Source organism: Phalaenopsis equestris, unplaced genomic scaffold (assembly GCF_001263595.1).
Source record: "Phalaenopsis equestris unplaced genomic scaffold, ASM126359v1 Scaffold000290, whole genome shotgun sequence".
NCBI classification, from domain to species: domain Eukaryota; kingdom Viridiplantae; phylum Streptophyta; class Magnoliopsida; order Asparagales; family Orchidaceae; genus Phalaenopsis; species Phalaenopsis equestris.
In genome coordinates, this window is record NW_018164732.1 from 35,411 (window position 1) to 59,749 (window position 24,339).

At 34.1% G+C, this 24,339-nt stretch overlaps 2 protein-coding genes across 2 annotated transcripts in view; one reads left to right on the forward strand and one right to left on the reverse strand.

Moving 5' to 3' along the window:
- Positions 1–18,327, forward strand: part of LOC110025121 (probable methyltransferase PMT11) — a 31,614-nt gene extending 13,287 nt beyond the window's left edge. Inside the window, exons 5-8 of the mRNA XM_020725406.1 lie at positions 14,544–14,666; positions 15,702–15,779; positions 16,578–16,602; positions 17,838–18,327. Coding sequence (XP_020581065.1) covers positions 14,544–14,666; positions 15,702–15,779; positions 16,578–16,602; positions 17,838–18,002 — 391 coding nt within the window. The 3' untranslated portion in view covers positions 18,003–18,327. The remainder of the gene's footprint in view (positions 1–14,543; positions 14,667–15,701; positions 15,780–16,577; positions 16,603–17,837) is intronic.
- A 3,319-nt stretch (positions 18,328–21,646) lies between these two features.
- On the reverse strand, positions 21,647–23,533 carry LOC110025122 (probable mannose-1-phosphate guanylyltransferase 1; the record flags this gene model as incomplete). The annotated part of the gene is given in 4 exon segments (XM_020725407.1): positions 21,647–22,566; positions 22,645–22,884; positions 22,998–23,060; positions 23,395–23,533. Coding segments are annotated over 4 exon segments (1,086 nt in total). The 3' UTR covers positions 21,647–21,894.
- Between the last annotated feature and the right edge of the window lie 806 nt (positions 23,534–24,339).

The following is a 24,339-nucleotide window of genomic DNA, read 5'->3' on the forward strand; positions in this document are numbered from 1 at the left end:
TTCATTTTTAAGCCTATTTTAATATTTAAATAATTAAAAATTAAATTTAAAAAAAAAAATTATGGAAATGTTCTAAATTGTTTCCTAAGTATTTAGGGGCAATTGGAATATTTTTCTCAATTTTCTAAGTGAAGATAAAAATAATTTTTAAAAGACTAAAAAATGGATTTTCACTTAAATAATTCTAATAATTCAAAAAAAAATCAGAAAAATGTGAAATTTGTTTGTCTGGGTTCTTTGACCTCAGAGAGATTTAATAAAATACTTAATTTTCCACATTTAAAATATTTTATAATTAATTAACACTCCATAACTTAAATAATTCTAATAATTTAAATAAAACTCAAAAAATCATGAAAATTGGTCGAAAGGATTCTATTTTCTAAGTCTACCTTGGATTAAAATTTCAAGGGATTAGGCTTTACCTTTGTCAAGTTAAGTAATTTTTTTTTAAAATTGTCTTGGTCAAGTTATGGAATTTCCTTTGAAAATCTCTATTTTTGCATTAAAATAAATATGTAAATTAAATTTTGCATATAAATAATTATATAAATTAAATTAAAATTTGAAAAATCACATTTTCTTCTCTGATGTCTTAATTGACCCATGAGTGAGGTGGGATACAAATCCTAAAGTCATTTGAATTAAATTTAATAAATTATGAAGTGATAGAGCCTTAGAGTAAAAAGTGTAATTTTTGAAATTTAGTCTTAATTAACATTTAGGCTTAACTGAAGAAAGGGAAATGAGCAACCTTTGATATTAATTAACATATTTAGATGATTGAAACATAAGGGATTAATTGGTAGAAACGAATCTCATTTTTCCCTAGTTGAAGGATGAATGTGTAAATTCCTTAAATCATTAAAATTTGAAAGTCTATCAAATTAAATGATCCTAGACTAAAGGATATGGTGTTGGATGTTAATAACTCATTAATTTTTATGTTCAAATAGCATTCAAAAGTCTTGATGATGAATTATTATCACTTAAAAATCTCCTTCAAAATGATTAAGACATTCACTAGGACCTTAAGGGTTTAGTAGTGACTTAAGCTAAATCAAATTTGATTAAATGAGAATTAGAAAAGTGAATGTAAATAAAAAGTTGAACACCTTTGAAATACTACAAGCCCAAGCTAAAACTAAAATTGACTAAATGTTTTAATAACACTAACTTGCTCCTTTTAAGGGTTTTCACCCATATAATTTTCAAATTGAGTGATAAATGATAATTACCCTACTCTTAGGGATAATTGAAACATCAATGTTCATTGAGCATTGGAGATATTTACAGGATGAATTATTAAGCAACGTAATAAGTTTAAATAAGCTCGAGGCTTTTCACCAGGCGGTGAGAGGGAAGCATGAACCTGCTTTTTTTTCTAGACATGTTGGATATCTTAGCGGTCTACTAAACTTGATATGTTTTGTTTAACAAAAATCATTCTTAATCAAACTAATAGGGATCCACCGAGATATGATTTAGGATTTGGTAGATCACCAGAACTTTATTTTTCTCACTTCATATAAAATGCCCTTACATGCATTTTTGAGTTTTAGGTGGTGGAACAAGAAGACTCGTCAGGTATGTTTTACAGTATGCTTTTATGTTATTGCATTGCAATTTACTTTTATTTGTCCGCAGCTCTTTTTTCTTGCCCAAAAACTTGCATGTTAGATATCAATGTCACCCTGCATATCAAAACTAAAACTTTAAGGATAGCCACAGAACTGAAATCAAAACTAAAATTAAGAAATCAAAACAAAATAAAATCCACCACCACAATAGTCAAAATATAAGAAAACTCAATATTTAACTCTAAACAAAATAAAAATTGCAACTAAATTAAAATGTCTCTATAGGATGATCGGGAGTCCCTCAGAGGAGGTAACCTATGGTTGCTCACGAGATTTCCCACGGTCTAAATAAAATTATGGAACTCATCGAGTTGGGTTTAGTAAATTCATTTGGACTAAGTGAATCCAAAGAAAATAGTGGTGTCGGAACGAGGGAACCGTAGGATCCTAATCGGTGTCGCTTTAATAAACTTTAACATCTCCCATACCATAGGGTTGTCTGATTTGATATCATAACTTGACACCCTAGAAAACTTAAATTTGGCACGACGAGGAGCTTGGAGCTAGCATGGTGGGCAACACGACCATCTTCAACAGCAAAAAGCTAAACCAATTTTCTTTTTTAGAATTAAACAACAAAGTCATAGATTTCGAGATTGTTTGTTTATGCAACATAAATTCCCACCTCATCTTTAGGCCTTTGTATAGCTCTGTTATACAATCTAAGCTTTAACTCGTCTTAGGATTCTGAATCATCTTAGGATTCTGAGGTTGTCATGCATCACGATCTAAAACCTCATATCTTCCAGGCTATTTGTGTGATCATTTTATATAAATGTAAGCCCTAATTAAATAAAATTGGCAGGATGAAACACTTAAAAATTTATCCTCTAAATTGAAGCCAAATAATAGGATAGATTGGGAAATCACCGAGGTTCTCCTTCAGATCTATGACATCCCTCAGTTTCTCCTCCTTTGGACTCTACAACAAAATACTCCAAACTTGAACCATTCTCATTTCACATCTCTTTGTTCGATATCATTGAAAAGTCCTATTCTTTGACCTCTTTATCGAGAGTTTTTTAGGTGACTTTGGTTATCTAAGATGCAATTAACTATAGGCGTTTGCCCTTATAGGAAGCTTGTCCGAACCCAGCTTAATATAAACTCTATTTAATTCTTCATATTAAATAGTGGAATTTGTCGGTAAATAAAACGGTTTCGCAGACCAAACGAATGTCATATATTTCTTAGTTTATTTGATCGAGTCTTATCCTTAAGTCTTGTGTTTATCCTTCAGAATAGATACAGGGTTTGAGGTATAATGCTCTTTCATTTAACTATAAAAAATATGGGGTTAGTTTGATTTCATATTTTTTTAAGACTTATATATGTTTAAATTAAAATGTCATTCCGAAGCGGGAGACGGGATTTCGATTCCAATGATCGGGCAACTCCTCAACTTTTTAGTGCCGACAGACTGACTAAAATATCCACTAGCTGCGTCATCTGCTGGCTGCATCGACCTTTTCCTCAAATTTGATGTCCTCTACCTCTGCAAATTAAAGCCACAGTCTTCATCTGGAAGACCAACTGAAGTTGCATATAACTTCAGTTTTTCAAGCGTAACACCCTTTGTCAATATATCAGCAGGGTTCTTGCTTCCACAAATTTTCTCAAGTAGTAATTGTATGTTATCTAACAATGACCATATGAAGTGATACCTGATCTGAATGTGCTTGGTCATGGATTGAAATGCTGAGTTCCTTGCGATGAATATGATGCTCTGACTATCACTGTAGAGTGTCCTTCTGAACTTACTTCCTCCTTTGTAGCCTCTGACACTGCGTTGTACTCAGCTTCTGTAGTGGATAACGAAACTGTCTTCTGTAGATTTGAGCCCCATGACACTGCAGTACTACAAAGAGTTTAAACATAACCCGTAGTAATCTTTCCAGTGTCAATGTATCCATCTAAATCTGCATCGATATAGTCATGTACCTCCAAGCTCTTTCCTGAGAAACACAAACAGGTTTCTGTGGAGCCTCTTAGGTATCTCAAGATTCACTTTATAGCTTCTCAATGTTCCTTCCTTGAATTACTCATGTATTTGCTCAATTCTTGCTGAGTCTGAAATGACTGCCCAAAGGTGTGCCAACCGGTTTGGCCCTGTCCATATTGAACCTGCTAAACACCTTTTTCACATATTCAGCCTGTGAAAGCCTCAACGTGCCTCTGACTTGATCTTTGATAATCTTCATGTTAAGGATTTGCTTTGCCGCTCCCAAATCCTTCATTGCAAAGTGCTCTCACATCTACTTCTTCAGATTATTGATTTCATCAATACTGGCCCCTGCAATAAGCATATCATCCACATACAATAGCATGATGATATAGGAATTGACAAAGTACCCGACATAGCAATATTGATTTGCCTAACATCTGCTGCACCCTGCATTTTGCATGAAATTATCAAACTTCTTGTATCGCTATTTAGGAGTTTACTTCAAGACATACAAGCTCTTCTTCAGTCTGCAAACTGAATATTCTTTTCCCTGTACCATGAACCCTTCAGGTTGGTGCATGTAAATATTTTCTTTAAGATTCCATGAAGAAAAGTTGTTTTCACATCTTACTGCTCAAGGAACAGATCTTCAATAGCAACCATAGCCAACATCTTTCTGATGGTTGTGAGCTTCACCACAGGAGAAGAAAATCTTAGAGTAATCAATCCCCTGCCTCTGTTGAAAGCCCTTTACAACAAATCTAGCTTTGTACCTCTTACTGCCACTAAACTCAGTCTTCACCCTGTATACCCACTTGTTGTGCAATGTCTTTTTCCCCGGTGGAAGTTTTGTCAGCTCCCATATCTGATTTCCCAGGAGGGAATTCATCTCCTCTTTCATGGTCAGCTCCAACTTGCTAAAGTTCTCGTCTGCCAAGGTTTTTTCATAGCTCTGTGGTTCTCCACTATCTGTCAATAGGATGTAGTTCAAAGTTGGTGAGTAACGCTGTGGAGAACGTCTGCTCCTGACTGACCTGCAAATGGTAGCTGAAGTAGTGAATAACTCTGAATCTGACTGCAAAATAATTGGAATGGGTGCCCCAGACTCACTCTCATCGTCATTCGCATCTCTTTCATGTATTGTGACCTCTGGTAGATTGTCAAACCTTACGAACTCTGATTCATGAGGAGCTACTTCAAAATTTGTAGTTTTGTCCTTATACATCATCTTCTCATTAACGATCACATTTCTGCTTTGATAATCCTCTGATCCTGATCATCTCAGAAACGATAGTCAAATGCTTCATCTCCATAGCCAGTGAAATAACATTTCTTTGACTCTGCCTCAAGCTTGTTACTAGCATGAGGATTGATTAAAACATAAGAAAGACAACCAAAAGTTCTAAGATGAGAAAATCTGACCTCTTTTCCGCTCCAGACCTCTTTAGGTCATTCACAGTTTAATGGGATGGATGACCCTCTGTTGATCAAGTAAATTGCGGTGTTGATTAAATCTACCCAAAAAGTTAGTGGTAGTCTGACCTGCAATCTCATGCTCCTGGCACGCTCATTGATGGTCTTGCTCATGTGCTCCGCAACTCCACTTTGTTGTGGTGTCCCCTGAATTGTTTTCTCCATTTTGATATCCTGAGCTGCACAATACTCCTTGAACCCACCATCAATATACTCACCACCATTATCAAAACTCAAACATTTCAGTTTTAGATCTATTTCTGTCTCAACCATGACCTTCCAAGTTTTGAACATCATAAACATATTAAATTTATGCTTCAGAAAGTAAATCCATACCTTTCTGTTGTGGTCATCTATGAATGTGATATAGTAGTGAGAGTCTCCAAGAGATGTCACTAGGGGGGTCCCCACACATCGGTGTGTACAAGTTCTAGTTTTCTGCCTTTGACGCTCTGTCATCTTTCAAGAAACTGACCTTTTTTTTCTTTTCCATAATGTAACTTTCACGCATGCTGAGATCAATTGACTTCAGATCTGGTAGCTTGCGTCTGGACTGAAGTTCTTTCATACCTCTCTAACTCATGTGTCCAAGCTTGCAATGTCATATGTCTGTTGTGATTTCTGCAACTGTAGTATCAACACTGTTAATTAAACCAGTAACCACATACAACGTACCAGTATTTTTATCCTGAGCCAGTTCCAGTGCTTCTTTAGTAACATTTCAGGTGCTATCTGAGAGCACTACTGAATGATTGCCCTCATCGAGCTGCTCAATAGAAATGAGATTCTTCTTAAACTCAGGAATGTGTCTGACCTTTTACAAAGTCCATTTACTCTTGTTAGGGAGTGTCATATCAACATCTCTCATCCCTTCCAGGTGCTCTGTCATCTTTCAAGAAACTGCCCTTCTTTTGTTTTCCCATAATGTAACTTTCACGCATGCTTAAGATCAGGTAGCTTGTGTCTGGACTGAAGTTCTTTAATATCTCTCTAACTTATGTGTCCAAGCTTGCAATGTCACATGTCTGTTGTGATTTCTGCAACTGCAGTATCAACACTGTTAATTAAACCAGTAGCCACATACAACGTACCAGTCTTTTTACCCCGAGCCAGTACCAGTGCTTCTTTAGTAACCTTCCAGGTGCTATCTGAGAACACTACTGAATGACCGCCCTCATCGAGCTGCTCAATTGAAATGAGATTCTTCTTCAACTCAGGAATGTGTTTGACCTTTTACAAAGTTCATTTACTCTTGTTAGGGAGTGCAATATCAACATCTCTCATCCATACCACGTTCAGAGCTTCTTCATCAACTATATACACCTTCCCAAAGTCACCTGCAATATAATTACACATCAACTCCCAGTGGGAAGATGTATGGAAATAAGTCACTGAGTCCAGTATCTAGTCGTCAACAAAGCTGTGAACTGCAATCAATAATGCATCATGCTCTTCTTCAGTTATAGCATTAGCACTTACATTCTCCGTCTTCTCAGAATTTTTGTAGTTCTTCTTTATGTGACCAGCTTTGCCACAAATCTAGCAGGTTGCTTGCTAACCAAACTTTGACTTGCTTTTGTCTCTATAATTTGATTTTGATTTTCTTCTGTTTGAGTTTCTGTCCTGCGATCTCCCTCTGGAATCAATATTTAGTGTCGAACTCAAACTCGATGTCTCGTCAGAATCTTTTCTGCGCACCTTCTCAGCCAAAATCAAATCACAAATGTCATCATATTTCAACTTAGATTTACCTGCAAAATTGCTAACTGTTATCCTCATGTCTTTCCAGCTATTTGGCAATGAAGCCAACAATATCACCGCACATATCTTATCGTCAAAATTAATTTCAACAGACGACAATTGATTTGTAGCGGTATTGAAATCATTCAGATGTTGAACAATAGACACACCTTCCGCCATCTTCAAACTGAATAATTTTTTCATCAAACGCACCTTGTTATTCGTCGATGGTTTCTCATACATACCTGATAAAGCTTTCATGAGATCTGCAGTCATTCTCTCCTTGATGACGTTGTGGGCAACGGATCTCGATAGAGTTAATTGAATAATCCTCAGAACTGTCGATCCAACAGATTCCAATCAACCTCATCCATCAGTTCCGATAGAAGTAATCCTCTATCTGCATCTTCCAATAACCAAAATTCGTGTCGTCGAACTTCTCGATCTCTGAAACCTTCACTTCGTCTCTGCCCATCGCTTTTCCTTAGATCCAAAACCACGACTCTGATATCAATTGTTGTGAAAAATGACGATAATAAAGCAAAAAACCGGATTGAGAAAAAATAACAAACCAAGAAAAAGGAAAAACATGACACAAATTTATGTTGTTTTACAAATTGACTACATCCACAAAATTGCAGAAGATTTTATTAGTCAGATGAATTACACTGTCGAGTGGCTCGACGTTTACAATAATTCTCTCTTCTCTCTCTCCTTACCTTTCTCTCTCTCTTTCTCTCTCTATCTCTCCACCGTAAGCCAGCCAGGAAAGAAGAAAATTTGAGGAGAGCTACCACGTGCGGAAGAATCCGTAAAAGGGGAGAGAAACAACAAAAGCAAACCCCTTTTTGCCTATCCGTAAGTTTGCCAGCCGAAAAAAGATAAAGGAGCAAAGAGATTAGTGAATTGCTTAAGTTTGCTTAGCAATTTATAACAAGCAAAAAAAGGCCTATAAAGAAACGAAGAAGGTTCACGCGGTTTCCGGTGAGGATAAGCTTGCGCGACGCGGAGAGGAACATAAGGAAGAATTTCAACTTTCCTTAATTACAGTAAAAATGAAGATTCAATCAAAGGCTAATTAAATGATCTTTAATTAAGAGAGTTGACCGGGCTCCACCTACTTAACAGGAAAAACCACAAGTATTACAAAGTGTGATTTGTGAGCTTGATCTTTTGTAAGATAAGTATAAAATATTGCTAAAATAAAAAGATGTAACAAGTATCAATATTCGTCAATGACCGATGAAGCAATTGGGCGATGATAGTTGTTTGCATTAGTTGATGGATGGTGACGACGGTCGGACGACAACAAACATAAATGATATTGGTTGGATGGTGACAACAGATAGATAACAATGATCATGTTAAAGTAGCTGTTGAAATTTGTTGGTAATATTTGGTGGTGAGTGATGATGACCGTTGATGGTAATCATCTTAGTTGATTGATGGGCATAACTTTATGATTCTACAAATCTATGAACTCTCTCTGGTTAAGTCCCTTTTATGTGTGGAATCATGGTTTATTTATAAATTTTAATTGAGATATTTCCAAAAAATCCTAGAGATATCATCCAATGACTTCAATGGTTGCTTCTAATCATTGATATTTCTTGAACACTTGAGTACTTTAGTTATATTAGAATTGTTTCATCTTGGCCTCGTTAGATCCATTTTATTAAGATATACATCTGGATGATAAATTTGTTAAATATAAAGATCGGATGCTTTGTATTTGAATATAAAAGTTTCTAATTCGAAAAACTTGTGTCAAAATTTGTATTTGATTGGATGAGTTTTTTTGTGATACATCAGGCATAAAAAAAGTTTTAAACTATAAAAAATAGAATTTTTATCATTAAAAATAGCACATGAAATTCGAAAACTAGAAAATAATTATTGATCAAACATGTAACATTAGATTTGTCTTTCTTTATGTAAACTCTTAATCTAACTATATTCATTATTTGTAGTTTATTATAATAATTATAGTTCGTGATATTTTGTCTCAATTTCCTTGCATGCATAAAATAGATGCTAGGTTTCATTAATTAGGTAAAGTATCATTTTGATTGCATGTTATTATGGTTCTTTTACTTTTCTATGTACATCCAATGCTGCCAAAGCTAAGTCAAACCGGTTTAGTCAATTATAATAAATCAAGTCTATAGATGGTCAACAAGGAAAAGATTTAGATCACAATTAAATGATGGTTTTCAGAGAATACACTAAACTTCTTATCTAATTCAAATTGTCCAAAGTTATTCAAGCATATAATTGGCTCTGAGATCAGTCAAAATTGTCAATACTGCACCTTGAAGCTACAAGGCTACTCTCCTAGTGAACAACTGAATTCGCCCATAAATCAAAGCTGCTTATGGAAAACTATTTCCTTAGGCGCACATTCAATTCAAGTAGTCACTGATTTTCTATTGAAAATAATTCGTTCAAAATCTAATCTCTTATGGGATTCCTTAGCTAGACATTTGGACATGAAGTATTTCAAAAGCAAGGATTTTTGAAATATCGGTGCTTGATTTGATAGAAATAATTTGGAAGTACAATTTTTTTGATTTTAAAGACCATCCCTTAGACTATTTTTGGTGTATTCCAACAAAATCTATTGATTTTAGTTGATTTTCAAATACACCACAAGTCGCTTCTCGTACTAGTCATTGGCCTTTGCATTCAGTCGTTTCTGTCACTGGTTGGTTGCTACTGCTGCCATTGTTCTCAACCGTTGTTAGCGCCCACTGCCATCCAATATCTCCTCTTTCATTATTGGCTACTTGTATTTAGTGTTATACTAAATTCTTTTTTTTTCAAATCAATGACAAATTAGTAATCATCTGTATTTATTTTTATTCAATCAAACAATTATAAAATATTTCTAATGCAATACACTTATTTTAAACTATATTCCTATCATTTTATTTTTTTTTAGCAAGCCATAGTTCTTCTAAAAGACAATTAAAATGGTTGGTAGAATTGAGACATTCATCGAATTCTAATCTATTACACACCATGGATTGATATCAAAGCACGGATAATGTATGATTTCTGAGTCTACTTCACTTTTCCTACTATAGAAAGAGAAGTTATTATGATGAAGGGCATGCTCTGGACTGATTATGTTGATAAGGCCTTTTAAGCACAAAGAGTTGAGAGCTGGGACTCTATCAAGAATTCTAGTAAAATTTTTACTTGTCTATGTAATAATTTTTTTTAAAAAAATTACAAATGATTAAGATAAATACTAATAATTGATAGTAGAATTATGTTTTGTACTCGTGTCGGAGTACTCTGTGATATTAGCTATTCATATTCACAATTTATTCTAATTAAGTAAATGAGTAATAGAGAGAAATGTCAAAAGGATCATTTGACTCTCAACAGAGGTTATTTTAATCCCATAGTTTATAAAAGTTTCAATTTAATCCCAAGGCTCTTTTAATATGGGTTGAAATAATCCCTAGTGAGGACTATATTAGGACCCAATGAAATACTTCGGTGAATAATTTATTATTGTTATAAACTTTGGGACTAAAATGGCCCAATGTAAATAGTCAGGAAACTATTTTGGGACTTTACTCATGGGTAATATGAAGTAAGAGAATATGTCATGCAAAGGTATTTATTTATGGTAAAATTAAAATAAGTTATAACCAATATTATGGTCTTTAATAATCACACCATCTTCAGCAATTGGGCAAACACTATTTGCAATATGACATGGAAAATAAGCTTTGTTATTTGGTGAATATAATTTGTTTGTTCAAAGATTGATAGCTACTCCAAATTTTGATGAATTCAACAATTGGAAAATTTTGAATGAAGATGGTTTTCAAAATTGCCTTGATTTACTTGAAGAATTAAGAATTCATGTCTCTTTTAAATAATAAGAAGTCCAAATGTGAGTTACAAGAAATTTTGATTTGAATGTTCATGTGAAAACATTCAATCATGGAAATAAAATCCAGAGAAAATTTGAAATGGTTTGTTTCTTGAGAAGGATCATATATAGTTAAAGAGCAAGTCTACTCTGGTGCCTATCGACTTGAAGCTAAATTTCACATGGAAACACCAATAACGTGGAGTAGATATGATTTAAAATATTTTATTATTAAAAGTGTTCATTAAGAAACTTTCTTGTAAATTCACTTTCTTTAAAAGTCAATATTTCATAAAAAATAATAAAACTGAATTATTTCCTTAAGTATTTTTCTTAGAGAAGTTACATTTCAATAACTTTACATTAAAAAGAAGTTCTTATGAATTTGGAAAACTTATCCCTCATTGTAAACTCGACAAAATCAACCCTTAGGATGAGCTCGAGGAACTTGCCCCTCAAAGTTACCTGATGACTTGATCCCTTAAAATGAATTTGTGGAACTTGTCCCTCAAAATATACTCATCAAAATTGTTCATTAGAATGAGCTCATGAATCTCATCCCTCAAAGTATGCTCGACAAAATCATCCCTTAGAATAAACTTGAAGAAATTGGTGAACTCTTTTCTTTAAAGATTGCTATAGAAGTTCTTGAGAAAGAGAGAGTGGGAGAGATTATTAACTGGGTTTGATCTAAAATTAATAATCATCTTCCGAATGCAAGGTAGTGAGTTGACAGAATGGCAACTTAGATTAACATTAGAAAAACATATTTATTAAATAAATACTCAATTAGTTAAGCAAGTTATCGACTAACTTAAGCTTAGATCAGAGTAATTTCTAGTTAAGGTGAAGTTTAAAAGGTACGAGACTATTCTTTGCAGGAGAGCAATATGGATGAGCAATATATATTTGATGAATTCATCTTATAAACACAACTTTCTTCAAAAGGAAAAAAATATATTTGATGAACTAAGGTAAATAGTATCCCATGCTTTCAAATTATTTTTTATATTTTAATTTATAATTCTTTTATGATCCACTTGAATACTAAATTTATTATTCAAGATTTCTATCGTGAATTCAACCAACTTTAAAGATTCATAATCTAAAGATTTCCTTAAGATGAGTGAATCAATCAGTATGTTGAGAATATTTGGGATCTTATGGATGAAAAGCAAATCCTAATATTTGGATTTTCCTTTTTGTGGATCCACATTAAGAGCGAGAGAAGTACATACCAGTAGTCAGTCTATAAATATTATTCCTACAAAGGCAAGTTTTGGCAAAAAGAGAGGCTCATCTAAGGGATGACCTCGTAAAGATTCATAAAGGATGAATGGTTGCATAAGATTTGAAGATTATATAGAAGTTTTCAAGTTCAAAGTGATTTCACAAAAAACATTTTATTGAGCCTACTCGTTAAATTATTTTTTATATGGCACATTCTTTAATTGGCAAGTTTGATTTTTTAGTGACACATTTAGTTATTCAATTTTTAGACTTATTCAGTTCAATAACTTTGCAAATCTGTGCTCGCTTATTAGCTTATAACATTCAATCACACAATTGTTAAGAAAAATAAAGCCGATTAAAATATATGAAATAACAAGTTGCAGGAAAAGCACTTTTAATATATCAATTTCTGTTACAAAGTGCCTAAAGAGTAAAAGTTATTCTCGAACTTAACATGAGATGATCGAAATTTCATCTAAACTTCTGTTCTGCAAGTTGGCAACGTTTTCATTTGAACTCATCTTTTTTACTTAAAATTTATTCATATGTTCTCTATTCAAGTAAAAAGCTACAAGCTAGTTTGACTCATTCATTTTATAAGAAACACGGGTTAAGTTTTGCTGTTGAGTTTTACTTGTATTATTTAAATGTATTCGTTACTGTTACATTAAGCTTTAATCCAAACATTTAAGTACGGGATTACATGGTGAACCTGACACCTGAATCTTATTGCATCATTCTTGTACTTTTAGCAATATAGTTAAATTCAATGCTTCTCTTTTCTTCTTTTTATCTCCTATCTTTATTTTGTTTTCTATCTATTCTAATTAGTAAGATACTAGCACCTTCCATGGACAAATTTGTATGTAACATTATTTTCTTTTTATTATTCATTTTATGTTTTAATATAGTGAAAGTTTGGTTTCTCCATGGACAAATTTGTATGTAACATTATTTTCTTTATATTATTCATTTTATGTTAGTGGAAGTTTGGTTTCACGAAAATTTGAGATAATGTAATTACCTGCGAAGTAATTAATTTGTTATATGTTTGAAGTAAAGTTTATAAGATTACTTTGCTTCATAGTTCATCTCTATTACTAATGTTCTGTAAACAAAATATGGTCAACTTCTTTAGGAGTTTACCTTGTACAGCAATCCATGTGCAGCATACCAGATAGCCGCTTATTGAATTTCCAATTCAGTATTGGCCATTCATGAGTAACAATTGATAGACGGTTGATTTGGATGCTTGGATTTTGATAATCATTCTTGCACGTCTGATTTAATGGTCTTTTTAATGGTTGGGAGAAATGTTTTAGTTTCTATTTACTTACATCTTACTTGCAGGAAATTGGACTGAGCAGATTAAGTTTTCTGTGTGATTTGTTATTTTACCTCTTGATATGGAGGGCATAGCTTTTGATACATCTAAAAGTCCATTTTTTCAAGCATGGATATCAATGCAAAATTTGAATAGAAAACTTTCATGATTAAATTCAAGATCAACTGAACAATAATTTCTGTAATTTGACTGTCGAACTGAACATTGCATTGAGACGAGTCCAATGACAACAAAAGTATTTCGCCATAAGCCACATAAGCCTAAATGAAGTTTTTAGAGCATAATTAAAAATTCCATGATGTTAATTAAAGGACTAGATGGTTTCTAAATCACGAGCTCTTATAGTCATTAAGTGTATTTCAACTAAAGAAATCTAATGAGCCTATATCATCAAAATTTTGAGGTCATTAGGATATATAATTGTATGAAGTATGGTTTATTGTCAAGAAATTTAACAAGCCGTCTGATGAAGTGATTGGTGTTTTTGGTTAAAATTAACAAAATACATTTTAAAAAATTAAAAATAAGCATCTATTTATGTGACGGAGACATTTATCTCAAGTTGGGTGCTTAGAGATTTGAAGTGTTCCAGAGTCTTTTCCAATAATTGATGCCAACAATCAAAGCCAGTAACTTGTGTCGCCTAAGCATTATTGCCTGATGCCGCTGCTCGACTGTTATCACACAGCGTCCATCATCTAATCGATATTGTTTGACCATCATCACTCAACCATTGTAGGTTAACTGCCATTATCTAATCACCGACTTTTAGCCAACATCATCACTTTTTTACAAGTTCTTTAGCATTCTTTAGTATAGCCATTGTAGGTCAAGATAGTAATCCAAAATTTGTAATCCCATGTTCTCCAACTGAGGGAAATAGCAGTTTTTTATTACCTTAGTAAGCTATTTCAATAGGAGCAAGTCTCATGATTTTTTTCTTTTTCAAGCTTTTCATGTAAAAATTTTTTGGTCTCTATCAAAATGCATTTATCTGTTTGTTTGTGGGCTTTTCATAAAAGGATAAGGCAGAGAACTCATTGCTACCACCAAGAATATTCTAGCACACAACAACTTTGAATTGCGCCTTCTAGTAAATTTCATTTATTTGCTGATTTGATCTATATGTAAGATGTCTTTCAGCATTTAATTAATTTTTGTGGCAGTTCATATCAACTAAAGCATAATCCATGGTTTACAAAATCAAATAGTATCTTGTAATTCTATCACAGTGTGCAGTTAACCATTTTTGCATTCCTCATCTACTTTCTTAAATAGGTTTGCTGCTGCATTAATTGATCTGAAGATGAATAGCTGGGTAATGAATGTTGTCCCCATAAGCGGACCCAACACATTGCCTGTCATATATGATCGTGGACTTATAGGAGTGGCCCATGACTGGTATGATTTATCATTTTATTATTTTTTATAAGATTTTTTTTTTCTCCATCGGATTTGACAAAAATACAAAAAATTTTCATATAAAAATGTATCATCTATGATCATCAATTTATATATTTTTTTATCTTAACTCACTTGATTTTGCTCTTTGATGAGTTGTTCGGAGAGTTGTAGAAACCAATTCAAGAGATTCGATGAAATAAATTTGAACAAAAGCACAAAAAAAAAAAACACCATATTTAATATGGAAAAACTTGAGAACATGAGAAAATCATGGAATCATGCCATATCAACAAATCCACTATGAAAAAATGAGAATAATTGTACAAATTACCTCATACTTAAAACCTCTCCTCTCTTTGGAACACTTCAAGTCACTCTTTTTCTCCTTCGCACAAGTGAAAACTAAAATTCCAACAGTGAAGCCGAGACTTTATGTGAAAATTGCCTGAAGGTGCTGCGGCGCTCTAACGGGCTCTCACCTCTGGGCGTTGCAGTGTCGAGCTCTTGAGTTCTGAAACCTGGATTGAGTGTTGTGGCACTGTTAGTCTCAGTGTCGGGCTCTGTATCTGGGCTCTGCGACGCTCTCCTCCAAGCGCGAGTGTCGTACTCTCGGGTTATGAAACATGTACCGGGTCTGGCGGTGTTGCCTTCTAGGTGTCGGAATGTAACTCACCATCAAGCTTGATCAGCGAAACTGAGGGTTTTAAGTGACTAATTGATTGATACAATCAAGCTCCACATAATAACAATGGGCCGTACGGAATCACTTTATATCATAGAATTTGTTTTATTCGTAGCTTTTTGTTGAATTTGTGACCCTTCTGGCATTTTGGAAACTTATGGAACGAAGGCAATTTTCCAATTACCTCTATGCTTAATATGACAAATTATTTGAAAGTAATACCTCTCGTGAAGTTCCGTTTATCTTGTTCTCAGACTGTCCGGAAATTTGTTCTGATTGCTGTTTGAAACATTGCAGGAATGTTGTTTAACCAGTTTTCCAGTTTATTTAGTCTTTTCTTTTACCTGCAGGTGCGAGCCATTTGATACTTACCCAAGAACTTATGACTTCTTGCATGCTTTTGGCCTCTTTTCCATAGAGCATAAAAGGTGAGAAACCCTCTCTCTGGTTATATTATCAAACATGCAACACTCAGATAAGCCCTAGCAAGTTTCATCTCTCCCGTTTAGCTATTTTTACCAGCACTGCTTAAATTATTAATTACACCAATCATTGAACCTTTGAGAATTAATAATTGTTAAGCCTTCAATGAAATGGGTTTTGCCCTGTTTTTCAATCATGAAAATCTAAAAGTAATGTAAAATGTTATTTTTTTTACTCTTGCTCATGGCCAACTACTCATTGAATGGGCATTTGTTTTACAACTTTGAATCGAGGAGCTAAGTTGTAGCTATTCTTTGTTACGGCACATGAGAATACTTAGTTATATCATCTAAGTGAAAAATATGCCAATATAGAAATACGATGTTATTGACCTTCACCTATAAGTGTAAGATTATAGGTTAAACATAAGTTGGCAACACGGAAACAATTGGGCCCTAATTGGTTGTCTTTCTGGTTTAAGCTTTTTGCTATATATGAAATTAATCATCTGATAAATTAGGCAAATTTTGTTGTCCTATTTGGTTCAAAAAATTATTAAATGCATATATTGTCGTAGATTAGCACATATTAGGGGTGTGTATTAGGTGCATTCACTCTTATGCACAACAATATAAATCCCCTTGTACCCACCAAATCATATGTGCACCGTTATGTATAGATTGTGCAGATTAGGTTCAGCTAGAAGACACCTAATCTATACACTACTTTTTATTTATTCTTATTAATCTACACACCACTTATACCGTGCATACTTAATTTGGTCTGACATGGAACATTTTAAGGTGTGCAGACAACAAATACACACTGGTACACATAATTGATATGCACCTTCTGACTTTTATTTTATACCTTCAATAATTTTTATTTGGAGAATATAAACGCATACCACACAAGTCTTGTAATTACATATCTAAGGCTCAAATTTTGATACTTACACTTGACACCTTGGTGTCATAATACTATGGATGAAGACATGTATTTCACTTTTAAAATGATAACAATGGTGGAATTTTTATGTAATGTTATAGGTTTGAGTGGTATGCATGTAAATATGAATGTTTAGGTGTTTTATATGTAAATTGCATTGGAATTGTGCCGTATGTATGTAAATTCCCTTCATACTCACTAAAAATTAGAAAGCAACATACAACAACAATAACAAGCCTTTATTCTACTAAGTGGGGTCGCCTACATGAATCCTTTCTCATTGAGCTATTCTACTAAGTGGGGTCGGCTACATGAATCCTTTCTCATTGAGTAGGGACCGACACATGGTATACGTGGGGTACACCTCCCCACATCCTCCCTTCGCCTCCCTCAATTTTCTGATGTAACCAAATTAAAAGGGCTGTTTCAGTATTTCCTCCCACCCCCATCCCCTCATTTATTCGTTACAACGGCTTCGAGAAGGAACTTGAGCCTTAAATGTGAATATAGAGTAGATTTGATGTAGTTGTGTTGTGGCCACCGCAGGTTACTCTATTAGATTTGTTTCATTTTATTTCAGTTTTTTCTCATTGCTTTTCTGTAAAGGCTATTTTAATTTACATAACTTTTGATTTGCTTCATTTTATTTCAGTTTTTTCTATGAAGATTTGTTTCATTTTATTTCAGTTTTTTCTCATTTATTTTGATTTACTAGCTAATCAATCTTTAGCTAACAGTTTACAATCTGATGTTATGGGTTCAAACAGTATTCCACTTTTAAATATTTTACTTGAAAGAATTTTAAGAACTCAAATTTTTGCTCAAATACATGGAAAGATACTAACATAATGCTAGACCATCTCTACACATTGATACATTTATTAAAAATTTCTTATCATGTATTTACATATCCAACACCTTAATTTTATAATTATGTGCATAACACTTAAAATTTTAACACATAATAAACTTATCCCCTTTCAAAAGAAAGGCTGGTTCCGCCCGTCATTGAGTGTCATATTTTCATTTAATTCTAATAAATTAAGGTCATTTTTAGAAAGCAATATGGTTGTGAAATTGTCCAACAGCTTCATTGGATAGTCTCTTGATTTAAGGCACCAGGTGGGCGAGCTTACATACGTGATTCCAAATATATTATCAGAGAGATTCAGGAAATCACTGAAGCCATGGGATGGAAGACTGAACTCCGTGATACAGCCGAAGGACAATATTCAAGCAGGAAGATACTGATGGGCCGTAAGGTGCCCCGGCATTCTTAGCATCTTCTGCTTCAATTTCTTTCCACAAGTTAGTTTAGAGGATTTCCTCATTGTTGACTCTCAGTGGAGATTCGAGCTTGAAAGTAAGTGCTACAAAAATGGATGCAACTGTCAGATTTTTTTACTTCATTTTATATATCTTACCTATGGTGTTTCGTCTTGCAATGTTGGCTGCGTTGTTTGGTTTTGTTCACCCTTTTGTTGTGTTATTTAAACCACATTGTTGTGAGAGTATAGGGATGAATAAAGAAAGCTTAACGTGCTGGATGATTTTCTTGGTGCTTTGTTTCTTAATTATTGAGTTGAACGTTGACAACCTGCGTTAGAGGGAAAATTTTCTGTCCGGACTTAGGGCCTAGCTCTACGTGCAGACTTCAATAATATGCCACCACATGTTCAATAATAGAACGTTGACAAGCTCTACGTGCATACTTCATTTTATATATCTTAACCTATGGTGTTTCACAGGATTATTGAAGTAGAACTGCAGAGGTTATTTCGGGTTTATTTCTGAGTTATTGAAGAGAAACTCATATATTCTATTAAATAACCCCGAAACAACCGCAAAATAACATCCGCGGTTTCACTTCAATAATCTTGAAATAACACCACAGATGTTATTTATGGGTTATTTTGGTTGGTTATTGAAGAGAAACTCATTTATTTGGACGATAAAAATTAACACATGCCTTTTGATGTTCACGTGGATTTTAGCTGAAGTAGTTAAAATTTTTCTTTAAAAAAAATATTATAAATAGACTTACATTTTTCAAATAACTATTACTTAAAAATTCAGAAAAATTTAATGATCGAAAATACTATGAACACTGGTGATTATTGCCAGCAACAATAATTCCCCAACTGTTATCCCTCGAAAATTATCGCCTAAATAATTTCGCTCATTTTTTATTATTACATTTATATTGTGTAATCATAATTACTTGATTATTATATCTAAAGCCCTAAACAACCTTCTCTTAATCATCGACCCACATTCCTCTTTATCTCCACAGCGCTTATTGCGTGCGGATCCGATCTGAACCACTGAAATACATTTTTTTTTTTGTTGGAGTGGGGGTCCACTAAAATTTTTTACCGTTTTTTCTATTCTCCAATATATTTTAATATTTTGACATTTACAAAAAGTCAAATCACCCATCAAGATATTGTAATCTCTTCTTCTTTAACGTAAAAAGAGGGCAAATTTTGGGAATATCGAATAACATGTGGATTATTACAATTGGGTCATGTTTAATGAATTTTTAATGTTTGTAACTATTATTATTTATCATTTGATTACGGTGATCTACGGTCAGGATGTATTTTGATGGGCCCCACTTTAAATTTTTTTTTTCAAAAAAATTTTGATTGCATCGTGACCGTGGATCACCGTGATCTACGATCAGGATCGGACACCGCCCGGTGTATGTATGTAATAATTTTTCCAAAGTAAGGGATACTTAATTTGCGTTGTTTTTTAGCATAAAACAATGACCAGTGTTATGAAGCAATAATAAAAAATTTAAAATTCTGAAGGAGCATTTACATACATTACCTCACAATTTGAACACATCTTTTTAAGCATAAGCAAACTATCTTAAACGTGAAAAGCAAATTTTAAGTGCTAGATATGTAAATCTTCCAATTCTGAAATGATATGAGTGATAAGAAATAACTTTCAATTATTTGGCAATTGATTCATGTAAAACTTAATTTATAGTACAATTTATCATATCATAATGAATGAGAAAATTGTGTAAGCGTGCATTAAAAATTACCAGCACAAATCACAAGGACATTTCACCGATGGTAAAAAGGCCGAAGTGGCCTCGCAGACCCTGCCATGGACAACCCAGGAATACTGCCCAACCGTACATATTCTTATATCATAAGAATAGTGTGTTTCCAATGGGAGGAGAAGATCACCTTCAAAGGATTCAACTGATTAGATATGGTAGAATGAGACCACCACCATCTATTTTGAACGGAATGAGAGAGTGCAATGGTTCCCAATGCCCCGAGGGCGGAGAACTTAACTCACCAATCCACGCTGCCTCCTGGCTCCACAGCCGTCCGACCAAAAGGCCAATTGGTCATATTTGCGGCCTTAAGGTCCGAATTCACGTAGGGACTATAGTACCCTCGTTTTACCTACGTACCGTAGGGGGTACAATATGTAATTGTATTAAGACCCCTTCTTATAAATACAAATAGGGGGTCCCTTTTATGAAAAAAGGTTATGCAATTTTATTGTTCAATAGTACAGTATTACTCTCTCTCTCTCTCTCCCCACCTCTCTTTCGATCTCTGGTGCTCAATTCCTTGGGTGTGTCTTCTAGATAGATTCAGATTCAACATCCTAAAAGGCGCTTTGAGCGTGGAGTCATATCGTCAACAAGATGAGGAACACAGAGATCTTGGAGAGCTGAGAGTGATCAAAGGGCAATAACCAACATAGATCCCCCACAAGACGACATTGAGGACACATGTAGAGCGAAATGCTAAAGATAAGGACCCAGACCATGGAACTTTTCTCGATCTTCATTACTCTATTCTTTGCGCGTGTCTCCCGAACAGATTCAGAGTCAACATTAAGTGATGATAAAATAATATTGCATAAATTTTTATTATAAGAAGAGTATTAATTCACATGATAGATGAATTTAACCCATAAATTGTTAGATATTTGGCACATTGTTGCAAAAATATCTTGAAATGATTTGCAAGAAAATGATAAGAAATAAAATATTCGAAGTTATAATATTAACACCTAAAGTTAAATGATATTTAATTGTTTTCTTAAGACATAATTAATCCATGGTAATATTCTTTATATCTATTTAAACATCTTCTAATTTTGAGCATGTTTTAAATATTGTCTTTTCATCTTAAAACTGATACAAATTTTTTTTTTTTTAACTTCTTGTTAGTTTGGAACCACTACAAGTTGACTTTTCATCCAAAGGCTTAAGAGTTTCCAAAAATTACATGCATAAAACCTGAAATATTACTATTTACAAAATGTAACACTCGAGCGAAATTTTTTAACTACCGAACCAACATATTTACATTACACTCGATACATTGCTACTTACAAAAATGTAAGATGATATTTTATCATGAATTTCAATATTTGAGTGAGAAATTAAAAAATGAACGAAAGAAAGTCTTATATTTCTAATTAACAATGTTTTGGGTGCTATGTATGGAAACAGCCCTTTTTTTTTATAATTTGTAGATGCTGTGTGAACAGTGTGGACCATCCTAAGAAAAAAATAATCTAAATATTTCTGCAAAGGCAATCAGTAATCGTGCACCATGATATTCCAGCACACAACAAACAGTACTTACTCCTGCATCTTGTCTTTTATAGAGATCATTTAAATATATATTTTGATGACGAACATCTATATAAAAAACCCAATTCATATGTTTTTACATATCTCACATCTAAACACTATTATTTACATTCATACCACCCAAATATTTTTTATCACATGAGAATACACAAGTGAAATACACCTTTTTCATGCATAAAATAAGGTGGAATGTATGTAAAAAATGATGTTTAGGTGTTAGATAGGTAAAAACATGAGAGTTGTTTGATATGTATGCAGATGCCTTGGACTTTGGCACATTGGATCAGCGCTTGCAAACACAAAAGCTTTCATTTATTCATTGAGAGACAAGCAATGAAAGAGCGAACCATGTCACAAGCTCCACACGATCACATGGTCCATACATAATGCTCTTATATACACGCATGCTAAACTGGACATAAATTTTTTTTCATATCCAAGATGCTCAACAACAAGCTTGGCAGCAGGCACAAACACACAAAGCTGAAATAGAAATAAACCGGCCCAGAAAATGACCAAACTAGACAACAAAATCACATGACAATCTCAGGTTTCAAAATGCTGGATTTGATCTCCTTGTGTGGGAGGACAACCCCACCATTGCTGTAAACCTCGTCACCAACATGCACATCCTCGCCGAGGATAGTCATGTTCTCAACCCTCGCCCACTGCCCCACCGTTGAATGCCAACCAATGATGCTGCTTGAGACACAGGCGTGGTTCTTGATGCGAGCTCCACGCATCACTGTGCATCTCGAGAGCCTTACGCCGGACTCCACCACGCAGCCCGGTCCGATAGCAACATCGGGACCAATCAAGCAACCCACTCCGATCACAGCGGTCTCATGAACAAGGACGTTCCCGATGAATTGCGAACCGAAAGCGAGTTTGGCAGGGGATTTCTTCCTGATGGAATCCAGGTAAAGCCTTAGGCCTGTGATATAGTCCTTTGGCTGGCCTATGTCCATCCAGAATCCTGGCAAGACCATGGCAAAGAGGTTATGATCTGCAGCAATTTTAGGGAAAACTTCCTTCTCTATTGAGGTGGGTCTCAATTCAATGCTGTTGAGTACTGAGGGATTCAGCAGGTAGATCCCAGCATTGATTTTGTTACCAACAAATACTTTAGGTTTTTCCACAAATCTCTCCACTTTTCCAGTTCCCTCCTCCATGACAACAACACCATACTTTGAAGGTTCATCTACCTATTCAAGGAAATCACAGATCCATTTCGTAGGTCGTTGATCATGAAAAGAATCAATATTGCAAAGAATGAAATTTACCTTTGTGACCATAATTGTGGCCTCTCCTCCATGGGATTTGTGGAATTTAATGAGTTCAGCAAATGGGTATTCACTTATAACATCACTGTTGAGGACAAAGAAAGGCTCACCAGACCCATCCACTAGCTTATCTCTTGCAAGAGCAAGAGGTCCGGCTGTTCCTAGAGGTTCAGTCTCCTGAGAGCAGGTAATTGTTATACCAATCTTTGTTTCAAATTCCTTGAGAAAATTGAGCATGACCTAATCATACAAGTAAGGAAAAAAAAAAGCAGTATAAGACATAAGAATTTATAACCAATAATTTAAATAATATCAGCACAAGAATACAATCAGATGTTGTTTTTCCATCTTACCTCTGGCTGGTAATTTATTGCTAAAACAACTTCAGTAACCCCCACCTCCTTCAGAGCTTCAATCTGTGGATGGCCAAGAAGAAAACACAATTTAAACAACAAAGACAATTTTAAATAAAAATATATGAAGTTCTTAAAAAGATAACTTTTTTAAGGAATCATAAAAATAGGATATCCTTACAAATAAGCAATATCTATAGATTAAATTGTATATATAACGGGATAAATTGAGCCAACAAAAAAAAAACCAAAATTTAGATGCAATTAGTCCAAATCTAAATTGTGCTCTTCACAGAATAGAAGATATCAAACAAACTACAGGGTAAATTGAATGGATTATCTAAGCGCATGTTTATGTTTAGATTCCAGACTATATATGAAATAAACACAGCAATACCTGATGAAGGATCATAGGTTTGTTGGCAAAATCCACAAGTGGTTTCGGAACACTGAGGGTCAATGGCCTCAAACGGGTCCCAAATCCACCAACAAGAATTAGCGCCTTCATGGTGAAACTTCCTCTCTTATCTCTTCTCCTGAATATCAAAAGACAAAAAAAAAAAAAAAAAAAAGAAGAATCATCCAAAGGAATCGATTAAAGTTCTAAGCATCAAACAGCAAGGTGTCCAGCTTTAGCGCCCGCCAGCTTAAAAGAGATAAAAACTAAGGATCAGGCCACATACTAGTAAGGGTAAAGGCTAGTATTGCTTAGCCTATAGGTATAACACAGATTCCAAGCTAAAACAAGAGAAAACTCATTTATGAACAACAGAATCTCGTCGCAAAGAAGCTAAATAAAAGTTGGGAGACGAAGATGAACCATTTTTACCATTCCTCCTGCATTAATATTGGACTGTTAGGCTGACTTATGATTGGGAGATAAGAGAGATTTTCAAAATGTACGGCATTACTCTTTTAGCAGTCATTCACAACAGTAAAGAGAGAATCACACGTCGAATCAAAATATTTGCAACACCAAACTAAGAAATTCCCCGACATTTCAACAGATCTCGGAAGAGCAACGGCCAGCTGGTGGAATTTTATATCAGAGATCAAAGTGGTGGGGCATTGAAAAAATTAGGCTATTATATTACTTTTAAAAAAAATAAAGAAGAGGAATGAAGGCATGTGATCCCAATCAAATCGCCAAAGAATCCATTATCGAGCAGAGCAAAGCCGGATCCAGCGACATTACGTTAGATCCATGGACCATAGAAAAAGACTGAAAAAACCTAATTAGAAAAGAAGAGATGCAGATCTACGGAGAAATGCTAGCTGAAGTAAAAATAAAAAAAAAAAAAAAAAAAAAAAAAAAAAAAAAAAAAAAAAAAAACAAAAATAA